The sequence below is a fragment of the Corythoichthys intestinalis genome, chromosome 12 (assembly GCF_030265065.1).
Source record: "Corythoichthys intestinalis isolate RoL2023-P3 chromosome 12, ASM3026506v1, whole genome shotgun sequence".
In the NCBI taxonomy this organism is placed as follows: Eukaryota; Metazoa; Chordata; class Actinopteri; order Syngnathiformes; family Syngnathidae; genus Corythoichthys; species Corythoichthys intestinalis.
This window is the reverse complement of record NC_080406.1, coordinates 49832556-49856300: the sequence shown is the minus strand read 5'-3', so window position 1 is coordinate 49856300 and position 23745 is coordinate 49832556. Positions and strand designations below refer to the sequence as shown.

General features: G+C 39.0%; 2 protein-coding genes across 2 annotated transcripts in view; one reads left to right on the top strand and one right to left on the bottom strand.

The window, feature by feature from the left end:
* rab3gap1 (RAB3 GTPase activating protein subunit 1) overlaps nt 1-5878 on the bottom strand; it is a 43025-nt gene extending 37147 nt beyond the window's left edge. The window contains exons 1-7 of the mRNA XM_057852987.1: nt 5770-5878; nt 5597-5652; nt 3211-3289; nt 2997-3126; nt 2668-2746; nt 848-967; nt 516-681 (exon numbers count right to left, since the gene is read on the bottom strand). Coding sequence (XP_057708970.1) covers nt 516-681; nt 848-967; nt 2668-2746; nt 2997-3126; nt 3211-3289; nt 5597-5652; nt 5770-5787 — 648 coding nt within the window. The 5' untranslated portion in view covers nt 5788-5878. The remainder of the gene's footprint in view (nt 1-515; nt 682-847; nt 968-2667; nt 2747-2996; nt 3127-3210; nt 3290-5596; nt 5653-5769) is intronic.
* Nucleotides 5879-8560: 2682 nt separating this feature from the next.
* Nucleotides 8561-23745, top strand: part of ubxn4 (UBX domain protein 4) — a 38179-nt gene continuing 22994 nt past the window's right edge. The window contains exons 1-5 of the mRNA XM_057853126.1: nt 8561-8728; nt 9790-9892; nt 11869-11897; nt 12082-12200; nt 14505-14676. Coding sequence (XP_057709109.1) covers nt 8647-8728; nt 9790-9892; nt 11869-11897; nt 12082-12200; nt 14505-14676 — 505 coding nt within the window. The 5' untranslated portion in view covers nt 8561-8646. The remainder of the gene's footprint in view (nt 8729-9789; nt 9893-11868; nt 11898-12081; nt 12201-14504; nt 14677-23745) is intronic.

The window sequence follows — 23745 nt, the reverse complement described above, 5'->3', positions numbered from 1 at the left end:
TGCGTTCCGGCACCATATGATTTACAAATTAAACACTGCCTGCGACTGGCTGGCAACCAGTTCAGGGTGTATCCCGCATTCTGCCAGAAGTTAGCTGTGATAGTTACCAGCACCCCTGCCGCCCTCGCGAGGAGGATAAATGAATTATATGAATGTTATGAGATTGATTAAAAGTATGGCGTTAAAGGTTTTGCAATGAAAAATGTGTGAGCGCCTACATTATGAGCTGGTGCATCTTAAGAAAAAAGTTTAGCGCGCCAGTTCAACATATGCAAAAAGTAAGTGTGGAGCCTTGGCAATATGCTAGGATGTCACAATGTTAATTTTTTTCACTATCGTTCAAGCCTATCCCAATCATAGCTATTCAAGTTATCTGGTGAAAAATTCTAATAACGCAATATATCGCAAACCCCGCAAAAATCGCAATGATAATTTTTTCCCCCAATATCGTTCAGGTCTAGTGGACACTCTCTGTATTGAACATTGGAGTTTTACCAGCTCATTTTGACACCTACCGTCTTTGATTTGAAGATGTCAAGAAGGCCAGACAGGTGGTTGTATTTACTCGGCACCTTACGAAGGTGTACCATCTCAAATTCAGTGTGGACACCATGTCCCTGGCATTCCCCAGCATAAAGTCTCCTCCACTTTTGCTGGATCTGTACAAACATGGGCACTTGGCTGATGGTAGAAGAGAAAAAGACAAAGACGATTTACACATTTGCCAACTGGTCAATAAAATCAAAATTAAAGATTTAGTTTCGTGTTTTTTACTGTAAGCTATTATTTTTGTTTTACAAGTTAAATCTGTTGCAAAATTAATTATTGACTGTAAACTGTCTCTTACCAGCCACTGTTAACCAGAGCAACTGAAATGGAGCTCAGAAGCAAATTACATTTCGACTCGCTGATGATAGCCTCAACGTTTGCTCCTGGGGATATGACGATAAATTCTCGGATCCCATACCTGTCACCCGAGATGGTAAAAAAATGTTGTTTTCACTTGGTTATCTTCATTGTCACAAATTTAAGACCGTTCATGCACTGAGGGCGCTTTCACACTAGACCAAGAGGACCAGGGTCTGGTTGGAGAGATACCTTGCAACATCACTTGCAAATGAGTTGTTGAGAAAGTTCAGCATTCACACTGCGCTAAACCAAACTTTTATAGTAGCATCACGTGGACATAAGAGGAAATACCTCCCTCCTCGGAGGGGACGGAGCGTTGAGCGTCACAGCTTAGTGCTGTGATGCTGCACGTAATGTAGCATAGCATTATTTTTACATGTTAAACTGTACATATATATATATATTTTTTTACTGTTTTTTATTTTGCAATGATAATATAACCATGCATATGTATGGTTTAATTATTTGTTAACTGACTGTTTTGTGAAGCAGAGGTTTGTATGCATGTAAGTTCAAATAAAAAAGCATCACGTAGCATAGCACAGCAAGTCAAGGCACGGCCATCGGCGGGATCCCTACTTCCAGAATCAATGCTGAGCGAACTGAAGTATATAAAAAATGCAGAGGGGAAAATAAAACCACGAAAGAGAAAAGCATGGTACCCCAAATCACACAGGCGCACAACCGCTCTCACTTTCGTGACTTTTTTGAATACCAAATTTTCGCCACTTCCAGGAGAGCAACAGTCACGAAACGGTCACCCAAAGAGGTCAGCCTGTCTCGGCTCTCACACGGTACGTTCAGCAACAGCATGCAAAACACAATTGCCACATTAGAACCCAATTCTGCGTATGAAATGCACTGCTTAGTGCAGCACAACAACATCTAGCTATGGCTAATTGTCTGTCATCTTGCCATTGTTGATTTTGCATAGCCTCCACACTGTACTTCCACTTCCAAGGATGCCCTGCGTGTAGCGTTGCAGCCTGGATCTACACATAAAGTAGCAAAAGCGCACCCTGCTCTGGTTGCATTCACAAGCGAAGCAGGGTGCGCTTAAAGCAGACCGAGACCCATGATTTTTGAGCGGACCAGAATTCGGTTGTTTGGTCCTAACTAGTTCGGATGCACGTTCACATTCACAAAACGAAGCTTACTATCTGAGAAACACTCTGGTCCGTTTAAAACGGATCAAACAATGCTAGTGTGAAAGCGCCCTGAGAGTCTATTTTCAACACAAACGCCCATTCAAACTTTAAATTGTCAAACAAGAGAGTGTGTAATGAAATTGGAATTGGATTGCATGAACAACTGTTTGATAAAGAAAACGGATTTAGTCTGCGTCCTTCTTATTCAATATGGTTGTTTAGTTTGTTTAAAGAAAATAAATGTCATTGACACAATTTATATCAGCGATTTGCCCACAAGAAAAAAAATTTCAATAAGCAGCTCTTTTTTGTATTTGAATGAACAGGACTTTTGTCTGATTTGTGTACTAAGAAATTCTTTTTATGTTTTATACTCAGAACCTTTATTAAAAACTAACAAATATTACGTACTTATAACAATATAATATCCAATTCAAAACTCTCGGCAATCAATATGCGCCATGCATTTATTGATTTTAGACAAGATGTTTAAAAACTACATTTTGAAGGACAATCAGTCCCATGCAGATTATTCTTTAATTAAATATATTTCATGTAAATAGGAAGCTAAATTTTGCAATATGCAAATGTAACAGATTCACAAACTCACCATCTGACCAAGCAGTGGGCTCTAGGAGGGAAATCATTATAAGTGCACAAAAGGTCCTGCATTGCGATGGGGAAGGTAGCTGGAAAAAAGCATAAAAAAAGTGCTTTGTATGCTTTATTTTTATCACATATTATCTATCAAATGTCATAAGATTTCAAATGCAAACAGAAACCACAAAAAAAGAAGGAATATATATCTACACACAAATACACTTTAACATTTATTGACTGTGAGTTGAGATTTATTTAAAAAAAAAAAAAAAAAAAAACAATGGTAACAAAAAAAATTATAATAATTTTTTTTAAAAAAAAACCTAAATAGATACATACCTTCCTCCAATTCATCATTTGAATTGTTCTCATGTTCCTGCACGAATGCATAGTGGGTTATGGAGAATTTAAAATCAACAAAATTAATCTCCTGAGATCTCTCCTCCCAAGTGCCACTTGAATAATCACCCTGAACAAACACAGAAACTGCACTTTTAAACAAGAACCAAAAACGGATGCTTCGGTAAACATTTGAGATTTGAAATTAAAGTACCCTTTCTTTGGATGACTTCCCAGTTGAGTTTCCACTTAGCTTCCATTCATTTAATACTTCTTCAACTCTGGACACAAACCTTCAAGCAGAGAAAAACAGGTTTTGTGTTACAATAAGTGATTAGTATATTTTTGGGAAGACTAAGCACACGTCCTTAATTTTTCTCAAAAACTGACAGTGTGCCTTACAATCCAGTGCGCTTTCTGTATGAAATACAGTGATCCCTCACTACTTCGCACTTCAAACTTCACGCCCTCAGTCTATCGTGGATTTTTTTTCCAATTAAAAAAAAGCACAAAAAAAACACAGATGACCTGTCCCGAGCCGATCGCAGTCTCAAGCTCACCCCCTCTCTCCCTGCTCTTTGTTCGTCAGAGAGTGAACTGGAGTTGCTTATTAACGTAAACGAGGATTGACGGACGGTTACGCTTTGATCTTGCCAGAGACTCGACCTTCAAAGGGCCGCATGCATCAATCATCGTTTAACTTGTTAAACAGTTGCTCTGGCAACTCATTGTATGTCAGTGAGCAGCTGGAGCAGATTTGAGTGGACACTTAATGAAGCATTTAATAAAGACAAGCATTTTTTGTATATACATACTGTATATATACACATTAAAGTTTTTTTTAATTATACTTTGGGGAAAAAGGTAAAAAAACCAAATTAAATGTATCTGTTTCCTATGATAGATCTAAATAAATACATTGAAAAAAAAGGTTTTTTTTTCTGGGTTGGGGGGCGCTTCTGCGGTTTTTCATTCTGGTCCCCATGAACTGCGAAAAACAAGGTATTTCTGTATACAGGGGTTGGGAAAAAATAAAGGAAACGCTTAACATTTTGGCATTATAATCATTGAACATTCTGTAATTGTTAAAGAATGGCATGAGAATCATTCTAATGAAGTTGAGCATTTGGTATGGCCAGCACAATCCCCGGACCTCAACATTATTGAGCACTTATAGTGAGATTTAGGGATTCAATTAAGACATCGATTTCCACCGCAAGATTTCACAAGTTGTATGAATCAATACCTCAGCGAATTGAGGCTGTAATTGCCGCAAAAGGCATACCTACACCAGGCATGTGCCGATAACCGGTTTCAAGGTATACCGTGGTATGAAAACATCACGGTTTCAAAACCGCAAAAAAATTCCGTCATACCATCCGTAAGGAATTTGTTATTTTTTATATACCATAAATGCAGGGAGAAATCCCTCACTTGCAGCTGCAAGGCTCAACCCTCCCTCACTGGTTGTTGCTCAGTGTCAATGAGTCAGCTGTGCAACAAGATGGCTGGAGGAGGTGAAACTCCTGAACTTTTTCCCCCCATCAAAGAAAATGAAATCGCTGGTATAGGAATACTTCAGCTACAGAAAAGTTAAACGGCTGCGGCTTCGAGGAGGTGGGCCAACCAACTTGTAGAACATGTTTGCCGAGGGTGGCTGCTGAGGAGGCAATAACTTCAATATGATTTCGCATTTATACAATATCAAAAGTTAGTAAATACTGTCATGAATGTTTTCCACCAGCTACGAGCGTTAACTCCAGCGTGTTTAGTGTGTCTAGTGGTGGTAAAACATGTGTTTACTTCTCTGGGAACTGCCTGTGTTTAGTAAGACAGTGTGCGTATAATGTAAAAATGATTAGAGTCATACACATGTGCTTTTTATGGAAAATAATTACATTATTTTAGTTCTGATGATAATAATGTTAAGCTGAGGGTTTAGACTCACCTAAAGGACATTTATTTTCGTTTTATTTAGAATATTTGTTATTTTTTGTTTTTATTTATTTGAACTTAACATTATACTTATGTTCCAATTTGCTTTTTTCCATTTTTTTTTTAGACCCAGATATCTCAAAGTAACACATTTTAGAGCTGTAATTGCAATACCTTGATACCGTGAAACCGTGATATTTTTGCCTAAGGTTATCATACCGTCAGAATCTCGTACACCATATTAAATTAGTTTTTGTTGATTTTTTTTTAAAGGTGTTTCCATTATTTTGTCCAACCCCTGTAGTTGGGGTTAATGGGAATAACTCTAACATTTTTTGGAGCATAACTAACTATATTATCTTGCTAAGTAAAGTTATCAAGAAACAGAAATTATCAAATAATCATCAAACATTCCTTAAACAAATGAACGATGAAGAACAAATAACAGATGCAGGACAATGATGCCCTCATGCCTCTTATAGCCTACAGCCTTATGCATTCCGCATCATGAATGAAACAGCTTTTGGTTCGTTTACATGCTGTTAAGAGTGAAAATAAAAACATTAAACATATACTTTAAAACCCAGTGACACTAATAAGAATAAAATGTTGTTTTGACCGTCAAAGAGATTCATAACAATAATTAGGCAGTACATTTACTATACCTTTCCCAGTCAGACGCGGTGGTGAAATCTGTGATCTCGAACACCTCTGAATCGGACTAAAATAGAGAAAAAATTATTAAAATTATGATGTTCCGTTCTTGGATTGAGCGAGGCTGACATCGAACAACTCGCTATTTTTCTTAAATGGTTTGTGCCAGTGTTTTTTAACTCACATCTGTGACAGCCGCCATGTTGACGTCGTTGACGTTGTGCTTCCTCCTCCTCCTCCACTGTCTAAAAATAATATACAGGGCTAGATTTCTTGTACGCGCTGTGAGTCAACAAGACGGACGTCGTCAGTCCTGGGCCATTTTAAATACAGGACCATTAGGCCCAACTAACATTACAAAGTTAGATATGCAGTCATTTTACTGCACACTTAAAAACAAGTACAAAATGGGAAAAAGTTTAACGTCTTGCATGGATTATAGTAACGGCAATCATCAAAGTGCTCTTCCAGAAACCGAAAACTCTTACCTCTCGGCCTCTCGCCAACTCCTGCCTAGACAGAGCTCACCGCCCCCCCCCCCCCCCCCCGATTTCCGATTTATTGCCAATTATCAAAACCTTTGATTTCTCTACAGACAATCTAAAACCCCTTTTACCTGCCTAGTCTTCAACTTGTATTGTATTATTGTTGTGACTAGGGGTGTGACAAAATATCAAAATGGTGATATATCGTGATACTTTGTATCCCAAAAGGTTATCGATATGCTCCTGCCAAGAATCGAGATATTGTTTTAAAAAGGTGTCAGTGTCTAAAAAAACAAAAAAATTAAAAGGAACAAACAAGTTGCTACCAAATTTTTCCACCATAATAGTGTCTCAGTTAACAATAAAGCTGGATTGATGGTGCTCAACGCCCAATCCATTTAGACAAGGAACGTTCGATGACTCGAAATCAGAGCATTCACAGTCATTCTGTGATTTTTAAGCCATTTACAGGTCACTTGCTGTTCATTTTAGGGCATTTAAAGGTCATTTCCTGTTGAGTTTAAGTCACTGCCTATTCATTTGGGTGATTCCCAGGTCACTTCCTGTTCTGTAACTGAAAATAAACAGGAAGTGACCCATAAAATACCCCAAACTCAACAGGAAGTAACTGAAAATCAACAGGTAAATGACCTTAAATGGCCCAAAATCACCTCATTGCCTGGCATTGGCTGCCACTGACAGCCATAGACGTTTAATCCGTTTGAAGTGGGAGGGACCACCCTCCCAGTTCAAATGGACTGGACGTCTACTACTGATAAACTCATTCCAATTCACTGCAGAAGCTTGTTTTTCTTTTAATTAGTTGTTTGTAGAATATCCTAGAATGATTTCCTGACCAATGTATCGATAATCGTTGTATCGCCATATCGTCAGATTATCGTTATCGTGAGCTTTGTATCGCAAATCGTATCATATCGTGAGGTACCAAGAGGTTCCCACTCCTAGTTGTGACTGTAGTTTGCACAGCGTAAGCTGAAAATTGAGTTTAATTTCTTGCAAAAGTGCCCGTAAATGCCCCAAAGAGTTTGTGTTGAGTGGCCCGGTGGATTAGCGCCAGTCAATCAGTCTCATAGGCCTCCACTTTGGCCTTTTAGCTAAAAAAGAAAGCGGGATGTCGTCAAATGACAAAGACACTTGTGTGCTGCTTGTTAAGTGTTGCTCCCGAACCCAGTCTTGTTATAAAGTGGAAGTGACATAACAAGAGAACCAACAGCAAGCAGGAAAAAAAGATTTTCATGTATTTATGTGACATTAAAATCCTCTTACTTAGATGGGTTGTACCACAGCGTCAGTAGGGAAAACATGGAAACACACACTACTTTGTTGTAACATGACAAAAGACACACAGCAACGAATAATTAATTAATTCTGTCCTTGCGGCCGGAAAGGAATAGTGTCTCTTTTTAATGCTCACAATATTAATTAGGGCTGTCAAAATTATCACGTTAACGGCCGGTAATTAATTTTTTAAATTAATCACGTTAAAATATTTGACGCAATTAACGCACATGCCCCGCTCAAACAGATTAAAATGATAGCGCAGTGCCATGGCCACTTGTTAGTTGTGTTTTTTTGTGTTTTGTCGCCCTCTGCTGGCGCTTGGGTGCGACTGATTTTATGCACCATTAGCATTGTGTAATTATTGACATCAACAATGGCGAACTACTTGTTTATTTTTGATTGAAATTTTCACAAATTTTATTAAAACGAAAACATTAAGAGGGGTTTTAATATAAATTTTCTATAACTTGTACTAAAATTTATCTTTTAAGAACTACAAGTCTTTCTATCCATGGATCGCTTTAACACATTTGTTAACAATGTTAATGCCATCTTATTGATTTATTGTTATAATAAACAAATACAGTACTTATGTACAGTATGTTGAATGTATATATCGGTCTTATCTCTCCATTCAAAAAATAATTTACAGAAAAATATGGCATATTTTATAGATGGTTTGAATTGCGATTAATTACGATTAATTAATTTTTAAGCTATGATTAACTTGATTAAAAATTTTAATCGTTTGACAGCCCTAATATTAATTCTTCACATTTTTCTCGCTGTAAGATTACAAGCGTTTTCGATTGCAAGGAGGTGAAATTACACAAATTTGTCAATGGTTGTTGTTTTTGTGCACTAAGTCACTGGCTGAATTTACGCCCTGATTCATAACAAATTGACGTGGCTATGATTCGGACCAGATTTTTTTTTTTTTTAAGTAATTATTTTTAGTATGAAGTTAAATTACTGCATCTCTAACTTTTGAGAAAAACAAGCTGTTTGAAAATTGAGCAATTTATAGATATTTTAAAGTCCATCCATTGACTCCAAAGTTAGCGAACAGCCCCGACGTAAAATGGCCGACAAAAAAACAACGCTCACACCTGTTGGTATACAGCCCCATTAACATCTAGTTTCATATACATGCTATCTATAAACTGTACACACGAGCAAGAACGCATCGGTCTCTTATGGCAGCGGAAGCGGAAGTGCGTGCATGTGTTGGTGACTAGTAATCCTAGTGACAGTAGTTATTCTAAACCTACAAAATGATTTGGTTTAATGGGTCCATACCGGACGCCATTAATTTGGCTAAACAGAAGAGTTTTGTCTTCGTCATCGTCATTATAGGTATGTTCCTCCCATTTATACCGGCTGGTATATATATTTATCCTGCCTGTCATTAATGATATTTAGCGATTTCACGTCCCTATGTTTTGAAGACGTGTGAACTGAAAAACTTAAACTTGAAATACTCTATCGTTGGCATTAACAGTATGTTAAAATGTTATTGACGGCGACTGACTGTCGTCGGGACAACCTCTAGTTATAACATTAAAAACAACGGCTTCGCTAAATGTTCATCAGACATTACGGTAAATCGCTGCAAAGCTGAGTTGTAAAAATACGACTTGAACATGTGGTACACGCACATTATAAGCGTCATTTCCTTTGAATCCAAAAATATTTTGTAAATAATGACCTAATGGACCCATGCTGTCAAAAGCTCTTCAATCGTTTCCAGTCTAAAAAAAATGGCATCACTGTATTCCTCATGCCGTCTTTGCCTAAACGAACCATTAAAGATGTATGTCGCTTATAATTTGAAGAATTTAAAGAATGTTTTTATGTAAGAGTCATCCTACATACTTGGAGTACATACTTGGAGTAGAAAGGCGTTGTTAGCTATTATTTTTCAAATGCACTTGAATCCGATACAGGTTGCCAGTATGCTTGTAAACAATCAGTTGAGTACAAGTCAGAAAGACATGGGCATGGTCACCAAATAAAATTTTCTTTTTCAATTCTGGAGTCTATGTGTCTAAGTGTATTTTGACTTTGCATTACTCTCAATGCAGCTAGTACCTGTGAGCACACTGAAGTGTGTTGCGTTCAGGTGCAACTCCAAAAAGGACAACTGCTTTAAGCTTTGCAGAATGAGGCATTTAAATGGATTGTCCTGCATAAAGCAAGACATAGGGCCACCCTAAACATGAGTTTCCGGTGACAATTTCCAGAACGGTTGTGATTACTCTTTGACTTCAACTGTTTCAAACTATGTTGTAAAATTGATACATCTCTATCTTCAAATACCAATAATTGTTCATTGGCCACTATTCAACTTTGGTGGAAAATTATATTTAAGTTTTTTTACACAAGAAGTCAATCAATCTGCATTTTCCTGTTTATAGGTGAAGATGAGCAGTCGTCAAACCTGATGTCCAGCTGGGAAGATGACATTGTCTTGGAGATAGCTCAAAAAAGTTGTGTGGCAATAAAAGTTGACGCAAACAGGTACTTAGCATGTTACCACGTTTCAATGAATGTAATTAAAGTTTTCAATACATTTTAACAACTGGGGTGTAACTGCCAAACTAGTATAATCACTTTGAATATACAGTAGTACCTGTACTTAATTCATTGGTTCTAGAAGTAGTTTCGTAACTTGAAAATACTGCAAATGCCCTAATCCGTTCCAAGCCCCCAAAATTCAGACATAAATCTTTTATAATCAGGGGTGCACATAAGTGGTCCGCATGCGCGCATGCGTACCGGACGTAGACAAACGCGCTGGCCCTCAACGACTTCCATATGCTTTTGCGTACCGATGGCTGACTACCGTATTTGCGGCGGACACGAGAAAATAACTTCTCAAAATGTCAAAGAGGTAGGCCACACTGAGTAATTACTTCCGTGTTCCCCCACCCCCGTCAAAAGACAGACAGACGACAGAGAAGTCACCGGAGCTACCAAAAAAAAGGACTTTTGCTGAAAAGTAGGAGGTACCACGGCTAGAAGCAAATGATGCTCGCACGGAAATGCGGTACAAAATGTGCTGTGAGAATCCCGATGTCGCCGATAAGAGCAGCGCATTTTATGTAGGGTCAAAGAATTTCAGCCATCCAAACTTTGAAAAGCACGAAAAAAACAGAGAGCATGTGGCAATTAAGCAAACTATCGATGTCAAACAGGACCCCGCTCGCCCTATCGACAAGTGGCGGAATAAAGGTAATGAACAGCGACATGCACTGACAAACGTGTTTTTGCTCGCATTTTACAAAGCTAAACATGCACGTTCAATAAGGTCTTATGAGGAGGACATCCCACTTTTAAAAAGGGTTGGAGTTAATGTGGGAGCCGCATAATGCCCTTTATTTTGAATTGGTGCTTTTTATTATTTCTTTACATTTCACTTCAAAGTAATGGCAATTTTGTTGTGCCAGTTGATGTTAATCAAGCATTAATTGTTAATATAATTAATTAAAGTTAATTGGCTCTAAGTAAAGCTTGTCATAAATTTATCGCATCAGGCGGGTCGGCTCTCAAGCTCAATGAGGACCAAGTCACATCTTCAGGTCCTCCTCTGAGAACCTGGGCAAAAAAATTATGTGCACCCCTGTTTATAATGCACAAATGCATCAAAACATGTAACAAATACATGGTAAAATTAGATATCTGCACAATAAACATAAAATCTGAGTTGTGCATAATGTAATAAACCAAGAATAGAGTAAGGGCAGGGGTAACCAACTTCAGTCCTCGAGGGCCCCTATCCAGCTTGTTTTCCATGTCCCCCTCCTCCAACACACCTGACTCAAATAATCAGGATCGTTATCAGGCTCCTGCAGAGCTTACTGATGAGCTGATCATTTGATTCAGGTGTTTTAAAACAGGGAGACATGGAAAACAAGCTGGATAGGGGCCCTCGAGGACCGGAGTTGGCTACCCCTGGAGTAAAGAATAAAATATACTCATGTAAAGCTGTTTAAACACGGGGGGACAAATGAAGAGGACGCTGGGATACACACAAAAACATAAAGAGGTCCCTCTTAGCCAATTGGATGCAAGGAATGCTAGGTAATAGCCAATGGCAGAGCAGCTATAAGTATCTTAGGTTCAGTAAACTCTGGGAGCTGCGAGTACCAGCCATACTATATTTTTGCCTTTCGTGTCCTGAAATTTCTTTCATAACAAGAGGCAATATTTTCCCGTTGAGGCGTGTCTTAACCTGAAAATTCTGTATGTAGAGAAGTTTTTAGGTAGAGGTACCACTGTATATATCAACTGCACTAATTTGTAACTATATTATCACATGATGTTGCCTAATAATATTATGACATACATTCAAGGCGTTGCTTCTGCAGGAGCACTATTTCTTTTCATGCAGACAAACAAGCTATCAATCAATTATAGAAATGATGATTGTTGTACATCTGTATATCCTTTGTTATGAAATGTATTTCTGTGATTTCACTCCCTTTGCCCCGCAGTGACACCTGTTTGCAGTTCTCACAGATCTGTATCTTTTATTCCAGTCATCATTGTTTGTTTTTCCACATATAATCTTTACATAGGTATTATACTGTATAGATTCAGGGTAATAACACTTAGAAATGTAAAACGTGCAGTCTATGGTTCTTTCCATGCTTAGTAATAGAAAATGTACTGTGCTCTGAACATTCTTTAACAACCTCTGAATGAAGATCCAGTGGTCTGCATTCCCTCAAGTTTTTTTATTGGGGAAAATGGTATTCCTTTGGAGGTCATTGCTGGGAGTGTATCTGCCACAGAACTGCGACTTAGAATCGAAAAAGTACAACAGGTAGGAGCACTGGCTTTTTTATTCGACATTTGGCTGTCTCCTTCTTGGTTTGTCAGACCAATAGCTTGCAAATCTAGTGTAACTCTGGTAAAATTTTGTTCATCAATGAGATTTGAAGAGGTAGAGTAGCTACATCTAACACTAAGAAACACTACAGATTTGATGTCACTACTTAATAACAGTTTAAATTTTTATTGGAATTGTTATGGAAGGGACATTAGAAAGTTTTTTGTGTCACTGACTCAATGAGTAATAAAGTGTTTTAAAACTAACCAAAATGAACACTTTTGGGGTCACAGTACTGACCCTAAGGAGCGCCGTGAACTGGAAAAACATATGCATCTGGCCTTTCTAGCATATATTTAACTGAAATTGCTGTTCTATACAACCAGTGATTTATAAAGGAAACTCTTTAAAATTATTAGGGGTACGCAAATTTACCGTGATTTTCGGACTATAAGCCGCTACGTTTTTCCTTCATTTTGAATCCTGCGGCTTATAGTCCAGTGCGGCTTATTTGTTCATTTATTTTGGTTAAAAGGTAACATTTTATATGACAGCAGTGTCATAAGACCGTCATAGTTACGACATGACACTATCATGGGCATTACTAAATGCTTATGACAGATGTCATTAAGTGTCATACGGCAAATTATGTCACTAACTCCTTATATGTCCAGCTCGGATCTTTTTCTTCCATTCAAGAGTGAGATAATTTGCCGGATAACACTAAATGATATCGTATATAAGCATTCATCAATGCTCATGACAGTGCCATGTCATAATTATGATTGTCTAATGACAGTCTTATGGCGCCACTGTCAAATAAAGTGTTACCAAAATACCATAACTTTGAATTAATAAAACAACTAAACAGTAACCTAAGAAATAGTTAGCACAGAACATGAATCTTAATTGCTATTTAAATCTGTAGCGCTGCAATGCATGCTAGGAGGCATATTGAACAACAACAGCGTTGACAGCAGGTGGCAGCGGAGGTTGACTCTCTCCCCCAAGAGAGCAGTGATGGCCCAATGAAGCTTGGCAGTCAATTGGTTCATGGTGTTTCGTTTGTTCTTATGACAGTCGTATGATGCAGCTGTCAAACCAAGTGTTACCGGTTATATCTTTCGGTGTAAATATTCCATAATACAGTGAGGACAGCTGCGGCTTATAGCCCAGCGCGGCTTATCTATGAACAAATGTTGTTTTCGTGCCAACTTTATTGGGTGGCGGATTATAGTCAGGTGTGCCTTATAGTGTGAAAATTATGGTATTCATACCACTGTATTCTCTTTCCTCACATTAAGTGTGTATTAGAATTTGGGATACCAATTAAAGCCAGAAAGTTGCCATTTGAAATGACTGACGTTACGTATCAATTCTATGATTTAGCTTTTTTTTTTTTTTTACACACACAGTGAATACACAGTTAATACACAGTGAAACAACTGAGTGAACATCCACCAAGACAACTGTTTCGCCAGGGGTCACCAGCCTGGAAGGATGTTCACTGAGTTGTTGGTTAAAAAAATAATCTTTAAAAAAAAAAGAAAAATTGTGGTAAAACCTAACAGTTACAGTACTTTTTTCAGTGCAGGCAGATGTCAAAATTTTTAATCAATAGCTTTATATATTTGAATTCTCAAAATAACACCTTAGATAATCTTGTTTGTTTGAAGTTAAAAAGGAGTCTTTATATCATGGAGAGCTGTTGCACCAAGTAAAGTGAACAAGAGATTTCACTTGATACAAAAGAGAGGATGATCAAATTTATTAAAGGAGAAAATCGTAATAAACATAACCGCCTAAATTCTGCCTAAAAATAGCTGTTTTCCTTCCTTTATGGCATAGATGTTTAATATGGTTAAAATTCTTAAAGTGAAAAAAGTAAAAAAAATCATACAGCATCATTCGTGATATATGTTTTAAAGATTTTCTGAATGGCATATTAATATATAGTCATTGTACAAACAGACAAATTTGGGAAATGGCAAAATTGCACGCCATTGGCAGCTCAAAGACACACGTGGCATTTCGATGTATTTGGGACTTGCTGTAATGTTAACCAGCATCCCAGTACACAATCACTTCCTTTTGCCATGCTTTTTGGCTTGGCATTAAAACTTCTGGTTTGGGCTTCAGTGATCTTTCCTGTCAAACATAAACAGTGGTACTTGTTTCCAACAAGTACAATTATCAACAAAAGTGATTTTGCCATGCATGTCACTTAATGCTTTTTTCAATTTATGCTCTTTGGCGATGTAGAAGTTGCAGTTGCTGAATCTTTGTCGATTTCTTCAGATGCATGCACAAAAAAATGGCACTGGCATGGTATCACAGGAAACAACTGCCACTATGACGGCCAGCCCAACACAACCTACCATGAATGCACACTCAGCTCCTGCAGTGTCCACAGATGAGTTCAGGAGGCCCTCAGCAGTGGAGGACTTGGCACCTAGAGAGGCTACTGAAGGTAACGTCATCTTTAAAATGTGTTTCTGGTGACATATGGAATTGACGGATACAAATTTACAATGGCAACTACTCTCTTGTAGCATATCCAGTTGCTGAAGACAGTACTTTTAAATGTACAAGTATGGTACTTAAATCATTAATTCTCAGCAATTTTAACAAGGACCAAGAACAGGTCCAGATTATTTGTCTGGTTTCCTGGCTAATGTGTTTTATTTTCACCATATTTTCAAACAACGAAGCAGAACGTTTGAGGTGAAGCCTTACTGGTCAGGGATGGTAGGGTGTGGACAGCTATTCCAAAACTGACAAGACTTATTTTTTATCATTAAAAAAATCTTCAATATCTGTAATTAATATTATTTTTTGAAATGATTAATCATTGTTGTGTTTTCTAAATACTATAAGTAAAAATGGATTGAACATTTATTGCAGTCAATGAAATACATACTCAGGTGTGTTGTCAGTTAATGCCAAGGGAGGACTGGCATACAGGGATACCGGGGAGTCTCCCGGTGGGTTGATGGCCCGGTGGGCCGTGGTCAAATGAGCGGACCCTAAAATTAGGGCACCCGCATATTTCAAGCATTACGGTAAATGCAGCGAGCAGCAAGACAGTTGACTTCTGTCTGTTCCCAACTCCTAAAAACACTCAACACTAAAATATGTAAGGCCACTATTGTTATCACATAAAAATGAAATTATGCGACTATCTTAAAACCGCACCATTACATCTGCGTTACGTATGCTGTCACGTCAGTACAATATTATGCGATTCCCCTGAGCAACGGGTCATTTTAGTAGATGGTTAATAGTGCACCTCTCTGACTACTCCCATACTCAAAACTGCATTTTTAGTGTACCATTATTTGCAAAAATGAATTAAAAGTCCTGCATGCGAACTTAAATCAGGTTACAGTTCTCATTTATGTGGTACTGTAATTCCACAATTTTGAATAACGTCTGGCCAAGGTTGGTGAATATTAGTAGTGGACTTCTCTGTGTTGCCAGCTTCCACGCCAGGGCCACTCGTTACTTTTTTTTTTTTTTTTTTTTTTTGCCAGAGACGCCAACAGTGAATCAAACAGGTTCACCGATGGAAAGTCGCGATAATAATCAGATGACTCCATTATAACAATCAGACTCAAGATTGCCGTTTTATTATCACGCCGGCCTATTCAGTCAGGTAGTATCCTAAAAGCACTGTAAAAAATATGCATTTGACATAGACTGCCGGCGTCAACATGACTCGAAAGCGAGGATTTAATCTCCCTGCCAGTTTTGATTTGGTGCTGATTGACCACGGAAAACCGAAGATGTGATCCTTTTAGTTTCACAAAAGGAAATACGTTTTTTTGTTTTAGAGAGCACTCATGCTCTTTGGATGAATAATGCTTAATTTTTGTAGATTTTTTTTCTCTTGCCGGAATTCAGTGTTTTTCCAAATACTCTTTTATTTGTACTTGAGTACACTTTTTGAATGACTACCTTTACTTTTACTTGAGTAATAATATTATGAAGTAATGCTACTCTTACTTGAATAATTTTTTTGGGCTACTCTAACCACCTCTGCCTAAAGTTTACCTTAGTGATCTACGTATACAGTTGTGATCAAAAGTTTATATACTCTTGTGAAGAACATAATGTCATGGCTCTCTTGAGTTTTCAGTTATTTATACAACTCTGATTTTTCTCTGATAGAGTGATTGGAACAGATACTTCTTTGTCACAAAAAACATTCATGAAGTTTTGTTCTTTTATGACTTTATTATGGGTGAACAGAAAAAAGTGATCAAATCTGCTGGGTCAAAAATATACATACAGCAGCGCTTATATTTGGTAACATGTCCCTTGGCCATTTTCACTTCAATTAGGCGCTTTTGGTAGCCATCCATAAGCTTTTGGCAAGCTTCTGGTTGAATCTTTGACCACTCCTCTTGACAGAATTGGTGCAGTTCAGTTAAATTTGATGGCTTTCTGACATGGACTTGTTTCTTCAGCATTGTCCACAAGTTCTCAATGGGGTTTAAGTCAGGACTTTGGGAAGGCCATTCGAAAACCTTAATTCTAGCCTGATTTAGCCATTCCATTACCACTTTTGATGTGTGTTTGGGGTCATTGTCCTGTTGGAAGACCCAACTGCGCCCAAGACCCAATCTTCGGGCTGATGACGTTAGGTTATCTTGAAGGTTATCTTCTTCATTATCCCATTTACTCTCTGTAAAGCACCAGTTCCATTGGCAATAAAACAGCCCCACAGCATAATACTACCACCACCGTGCTTGACGGTAGGCATGGTGTACTTGGGGTTAAAGGCCTCACCTTTTCGCCTCCAAACATATTGCTGGGCATTGTGGCCAAACAGCTCGATTTTTGTTTCGTCTGACCACAGAACTTTCCTCCAGAAGGTCTTATCTTTGTCCATGTGATCAACAGCAAACTTCAGTCGAGCCTTAAGGTGCCACTTTTGGAGCAAGGGCTTCCTTCTTGCACGGCAGCCTCTCAGTCCATGGAGATGCAAAACACGCTTGACTGTGGACACTGACACCTGTGTTCCAGCAGGTTCTAATTCTTGGCAGATCTGCTTTTTGGTGATTCTCGGTTGAATCTTCACCCTCCTGACCAATTTTCTCTCAGCAGCAGGTGATAGCTTCCGTTTTCTTCCTGATCGTGGCAGTGACAAAACAGTGCCATGCACTTTATACTTACAATTGTTTGCACTGTTGCTCTTGGGACCTGCAGCTGCTTTGAAATGGCTCCAAGTGACTTTCCTGACTTGTTCAAGTCAATGATTCGCTTTTTCAGATCCATGTATGTATATTTTTGACCCAGCAGATTTGATCACTTTTTCTGTTCACCCATAATAAAGTCATAAAAGAACCAAACTTCATGAATGTTTTTTGTGACAAAGAAGTATCTGTTTAAATCACTATCGGAGAAAAATCAGAGTTGTAGAAATAACTGGAAACTCAAGAGAGCCATGACATTATGTTCTTCACAAGTGTATGTAAACTTTTGACCACAACTGTATACAGATGCGTGATGCCCTCGTAATGTATGTGTACTGCTCATTGATTTCAAAGGAGGCTTCAGTTCCATTCACTGATGTTTATTGCTCTTCGGAACACCAAACAACGTAGAACTAAATAAAAACAAACATATATTCAATTTGAACAACGCTAGCATAGCAGCAAAGACGCTAATGGCAAAATACAATACAAAGTTGCACTGACCACTTTAGCCTGCATTCAACCAATGGCAGTCTTCTCAAACGCACTCTTCTCGGTCAAAGGTGATGCTTCAACATGAAACTTGCATGAAACTGTTACATTTACAACATTGTTAACGATGAGAAAATTATAAAGATATACAATATGCATCACATGCGTGAGAAACCCGAACGCACCTGCTCTCTTTCGCTCCAAAAATGTAAAGCTTCCGGTTAGCGTCGTAGCGTGCGCACTTCCGGTTAGCGTGTCAAAATAAAAGCATGACGTATTCAAAAATGAATGCAGATGCCTGCAGCTACACTCCCACCATCACACAACTGTGTGATTAACTTGAACATTTACAGTGTATTATCAACAGACATTGAAAACTTTAACATAGGTACATAGAGCCACTTTCAAAAACTGTTCAATAAACTGTGGATCTACTTAATCAGCCTCAAGTAATAGAACTGTCTTGTGGATGGGCCTTTCAATGTAAATTGGCTTTGTTTTGAGATTACATTGACTGTCATGTATTGCATCTTTAAGTAGTAGTTTGAGTTTTCTGACCTTTCCATCAGTTCCTTGGAGAACTTCAACTACTCTTGCCAACCTCCACTGATTTCTTGGGCAATCATCTTGCAACAAGACAATGTCATTTACTTTGGTATTTCTCCTGGTTTTGTTCCATTTGCTTCTTCGTTGCAGATTCAGCAAATACTCTTTCCGCCACCTGGTCCAAAATACATTAGACAGGAATTGAACTCGTCTCCATCGTTTTTGAAGATAAAGATCGTCTCTTGTGAAATCTCCAGGTGGTGGAGCGATGATTGACGATTTCATTGTCAAGATATGGTTGGGCGTCAGGGGTTCTGGTCCTGACGGATCATTAAAATGTTCTGTGGACAACGGTCGACTATTCACTATAGCCATGACTTCATATAGGAAAGTCCTCAATGAAGAACTGTCTAATCTTCCAGCAGATTGGTCTAGGACGGATGTGAGAACAATTCTTACAGTGCGGATTTGTCTCTCCCAAACGCCGCCCATATGACTGGAAGCAGGTGGGTTCATGACGAAATCGCATCCTAGCTTTTTCAACTGTTCTTGTTCTAATCCTTTCATTAGTTCTTGGAATTCGTTGCGTGCTCCTACGAAGTTCGTGCCTTGGTCACTCCGCAGTTGACTTACACTGCCCCTTATGGCAATAAAGCAGCGCAGTGCGTTGAGGAATGCATCAGAGGAAAGATCATCTAATACCTCAATATGAACCGCTCTTGAGCACATGCAAGTGAATAAAAGCCCATATTTCTTCAATTCTTTTCTTCCATCCTTGACAGAAAATGGTCCAAAGCAGTCCATTCCACTGTAGGTGAATGGAGGGGTTGCTTCCATTCTCTCTAGTGGAAGGTCTGCCATTTTTTGTCCTTGATTGCACTTTCTGAATTTTCTGCATTTGATGCACTTGAAGATGGATGATGACACTTCACGACTACACCCTATGATCCAAATACCATTGGAGCGTAGTGCATTAATTGTCATCCCACGACCCTGATGTTGAATCTTCTCATGATGGTACTTTATCAACAATCGACTTACGTGATGTCCTCTTGGGAGAATGGCTGGGTGTTTGACGTGTGGATGGAGTGTGGACTGTGTCAATCTTCCTCCCACCCTGAGGATACCTTGGTTATCCAAAAATGGATTCAACTTGTGCAGCTCAAAGGACTTATTCCTTTGTAGGTCTTTAGCTCGTTTTAGAGATTTGATTTCATCCCTAAACACTTCTTCTTGAACCATCTTGATTATGAATTGTTCAGCATCTTTTCTTTCTTCTACTGTTGTAGTGTCATTGGATCTTGTTTTAAGACCTGTCAGTTGTTTAGCCAAACGTTTAAGTCTTGCAATGGCCTGTACAGTTCTATTCCAATCTGAAAAATTTTGAAGTCGATCTAACAGAGATCTTTGTTCCTTTGTCTTTGTTGTATGTACATGTGCTCTTTTAATTTCTGGATCATCTTGGTCTAGCTCTCCCACCTTCATGTTTTCGCTTGTAGGAAGGTTCTTGTGCCACAAAAAACTAGGTCCTGTGAACCAGTTGGATTTCACAAGCTCCTTTGTGGTACGTCCGCGAGAGGCATGATCTGCAGGGTTATCTTCTGAGGCAACGTATTGCCATTGACTTGGTGTGGTGCTTGTTTTGATCTGTTGTATTCGATTGGCTACGAATAAATGAAATCGTTTTTCGTCGTTATTAATGTATCCAAGAACAACCTTGGAATCAGTCCAAAAGTAATTATGTAGATCTTCAATCTCCATTTCACTTTTTAGCAGATCACTTATCCTTGTGGCCAACAGTGTAGCTGAAAGTTCCAATCTTGGAATTGTCGTTATCTTTGTTGGCGCAACCCGTGCCTTTGCCATGACAAGCACACAATGAACTTTTCCAGACTCTGACACAGCTCTGAGATAAGAACACATGCCATAGCCTGAGGTGCTGGCGTCGGAAAAATGATGAAGTTCATACTTGTAAACCTCCTTGGCATTCAGTGGTATGTAATGTCGTGGTATCTCCACGAAAGACAAATCCTGGATGTCTTGCAACAATGCTTCCTACTGCAGCCTGAGTTCTTCAGAAATGGGCTCATCCCATCCTAACTTCTCTTGGCACATTCTTTGTAGAATTTGTTTGCCTTTCAAAATGACGGGCGCTACGAATCCAAGGGGATCAAAAATTGAAGCCACTGTTGACAGTACTCCTCTTCTTGTAAAGGGATGGGTTTTTATTCTCACTTTAAATTGAAACTTATCTGAACTGATGCACCATTGGACCCCGAGAGCTCGTTCCATCTTGTGTTCTCCCAAGGCCAAGTCCAGGTCAGCTACACCTTCAGCGCGTTCCTGCTTAGGGATTGTGGCAAGCACATTCTTGTTATTGGTGATGAATTTGTGTAGGTGGAGCTTACCAGCATTGCAGAGCTCTCTTGCCTCTCTAACAAGCTGTATAGCTTCTTCTTCACTGTCCAAACTTATCAATCCATCATCAACATAAAAATTGCGCTGAATGAACTTTACGGTAGCTTCGCTAAACTTGCCTGTTCCTTCTGCAGCTAGGTGCTTGAGCCCAAAGTTCGCGCATCCTGGTGACGAAGCAGCGCCAAATAAGTGAACCTTAATTCGGAACACTGAAGGTGGAATTTCCTTATTTCCTTTTTCCCACCACAGAAATCGGAGATAGTCTTGGTCCTTTGGTGCAACATGGAACTGATGGAACATTCGCTCCACATCACACATGATTGCTACTTGTCCTTTGCGAAAGCGAAGCAAGACACCTACAAGGGTGTTCGTTAGGTCAGGCCCAGTAAGTAGATGCTCGTTTAAGGATGTATTCTGGAATTTAGCTGAACAGTCAAATACCACTCGAACCTTTCCTGGTTTATGAGGGTGATAAACACCATGATGAGGGACATACCATGAGGACTGGTTGTTTATCTCAGACTCTGGAACCTTTTCAGCATCTCCTCTAGCAATTATGTCATCCATAAAGGCAACATAATCACTGCGATATTGATCATCTTTATTTAGACGTTTCTCAAGACATCTGAGTCGATGTTCAGCACACACTTTGTTGTTCGGCAGTGATGGTCTATCTTCTTTAAAAGGCAATGGCATTTCGTAATGTCCATTCCGCTTTTTCTTGATGCCATCATTCAGCTTCTTCAAGAATGTAATGTCTTCTTGTGATGTGCAAATTTCTTCACTGAACTTCTCAGTAAAATCTGACTCAAAAACCTTGAGTATATCTGCCGGTGTGATCACTTCTTTGACTTGGGTTCGACAAACAAACTGGACCTCTGTGTTGATCTCTGATGAGCACTTGGTAGCCGGTAGCACCTTTCTCCTGATGACATGATGACTCACGCCGATTCCATCTTCGTGGTGGTAATCATTGTCGGTGTTGCTGTTGCCAATAATGCTCCAACCCAACACAGACCTTTGGGCGTATGGCTGGTTTTCGTTGCCCATTACAACCTTTCTGGGAAGTAAGGCTTGCGGACAGTCATAGCCAATTAACAATCCCACTTCACAGTCAAGCTCAGGAGACATTTCATCTGCTAAATGCTTTAAGTGAGGCCATGATTTTGCAGTTGAGCTTGTGGGTATATGGGACCTGTTTGCTGGTATGTAGTCTCTTGTATATGTTTTTGGAAGTTTAATTTTAGTTTCACTGTTGAGGCCTCTTACTTGTAGTCCTTGCACTCTTTGACTTTTCACAACCTTTGTTTTTGATGTTATGGTTGACACTTTAAGTTCGACTGGTGTTTTGTTGGCGCACAATGTTTCTGCTGCATCTTCAAGAATGAAGGTTGTGTCGCTTTGACTATCAAGTAAGGCATACATCAGAAGTTCTCTTTCAGGTTCTGCTATCGTGGAAACATAGACAGGAACAATAGATGAGGTTCGAGTACTGTTTATTTCTTGAATAACTCTGTTAGAAGTTACTTGTCGTGTTTCTTCGTTTCCCAACTGTTGGTAATTGTCTGCGTGGCTCTCAGTTTTGTTTTCTTGTTTGTTATTTAAACTTTGCTCTTGGTCTTTCTTTGCACGATCTCGATGCAGACATGTGGGATGTCCTTTTCCACATAATTCGCACACACTCCTGGATTTGCAAACCTTGGAGTTATGTCCAGATTTTAGGCACCCGAAGCATAATTTTTCCAGTTGAACAAACTTTACTCTTTCTTCAACAGTGTTTTCCATAATTTTGCGACACCTATGAAGACTGTGACCCTTTTTCTTGCAAAATAGACATGCAAGGCTGGTCTTTTCACTTGTATTTGTGGTAAACGTCTTGACGCTGACCTTCTGACTTCGTTGAAACTTGGACTGTTCCCGTTCAGTTGGCTTTGATCTTTCTTGTTCAGCCGGCTTCAGTGCATGTAACGATGTGATCGGGTTACACGCTATTCGAGTTTCTGTGTTGAGGAATCTTACGAAGAATTTGAAATCAGGGAACATGCTGTTTTGATCTTGATATATTGTTACTTCTCTGTTCCAACGTGAGCTCAACCAATCTGGGAGTTTGACAGTAATCTTTTGATTTTCCACACAGTCGTTCAGTATTTGTAGACCTTGAATGTATGGCATTGCAGACTCCACACTGCTCAGGAAATCGACGAAGTCACGCAGGTTGTCAAAGTCTTTATGGCCAATTTTATGCCATGCATATATCTTGTCACGATATGATTTGGCAACTACAAATGGGTTACCGAATCTTTCTTCAAGTACATTCCAAGCAGCACAATAAGCACTTTCTGTTCCTATTATAAAATGGCCTTCTATTGCTCTTTTGGCTGTGTCACCAACATATTTCCGTAAATAGAACAACTTTTCTTGAGTTGGAAGATTCTTGCGATCGATCAAAGTGCAAAAGGACAACTTCCAGTCATTATACTTAAGAGGATCACCTGTAAAGATCTCAGGTTCTGGAATCGGAACTCGATTTGCTGTAATTGCTTCAGCAATAGTTCTTGCGAGATCATTAGAAGCATTGAGAGGGACCGGTGCTTGAGTAGTAGGAACTTGGCTGATTACTGGTGGAACAGAAGGAGAGGTTTGGATAAATACATTTGGAACAGCAGTTCTGATGGGTTTTACATCATGTTGGTGCTGTACTTGTACAGACTTGGATTGTTCCTCAGAAGCCATGGAGACTTGTGCTTGGTGAGATGGGAAAAATGGCTCACTTAAAGGGTTAAGTGTAGTTGGTTGATTGAGAGCTTCTGAATAAACTTGGAACCTTGCTTGTGCTGCAACATGTCCTTTGAGTTCTTCTAGACGTTCTATTTCTCTTCTGTTCC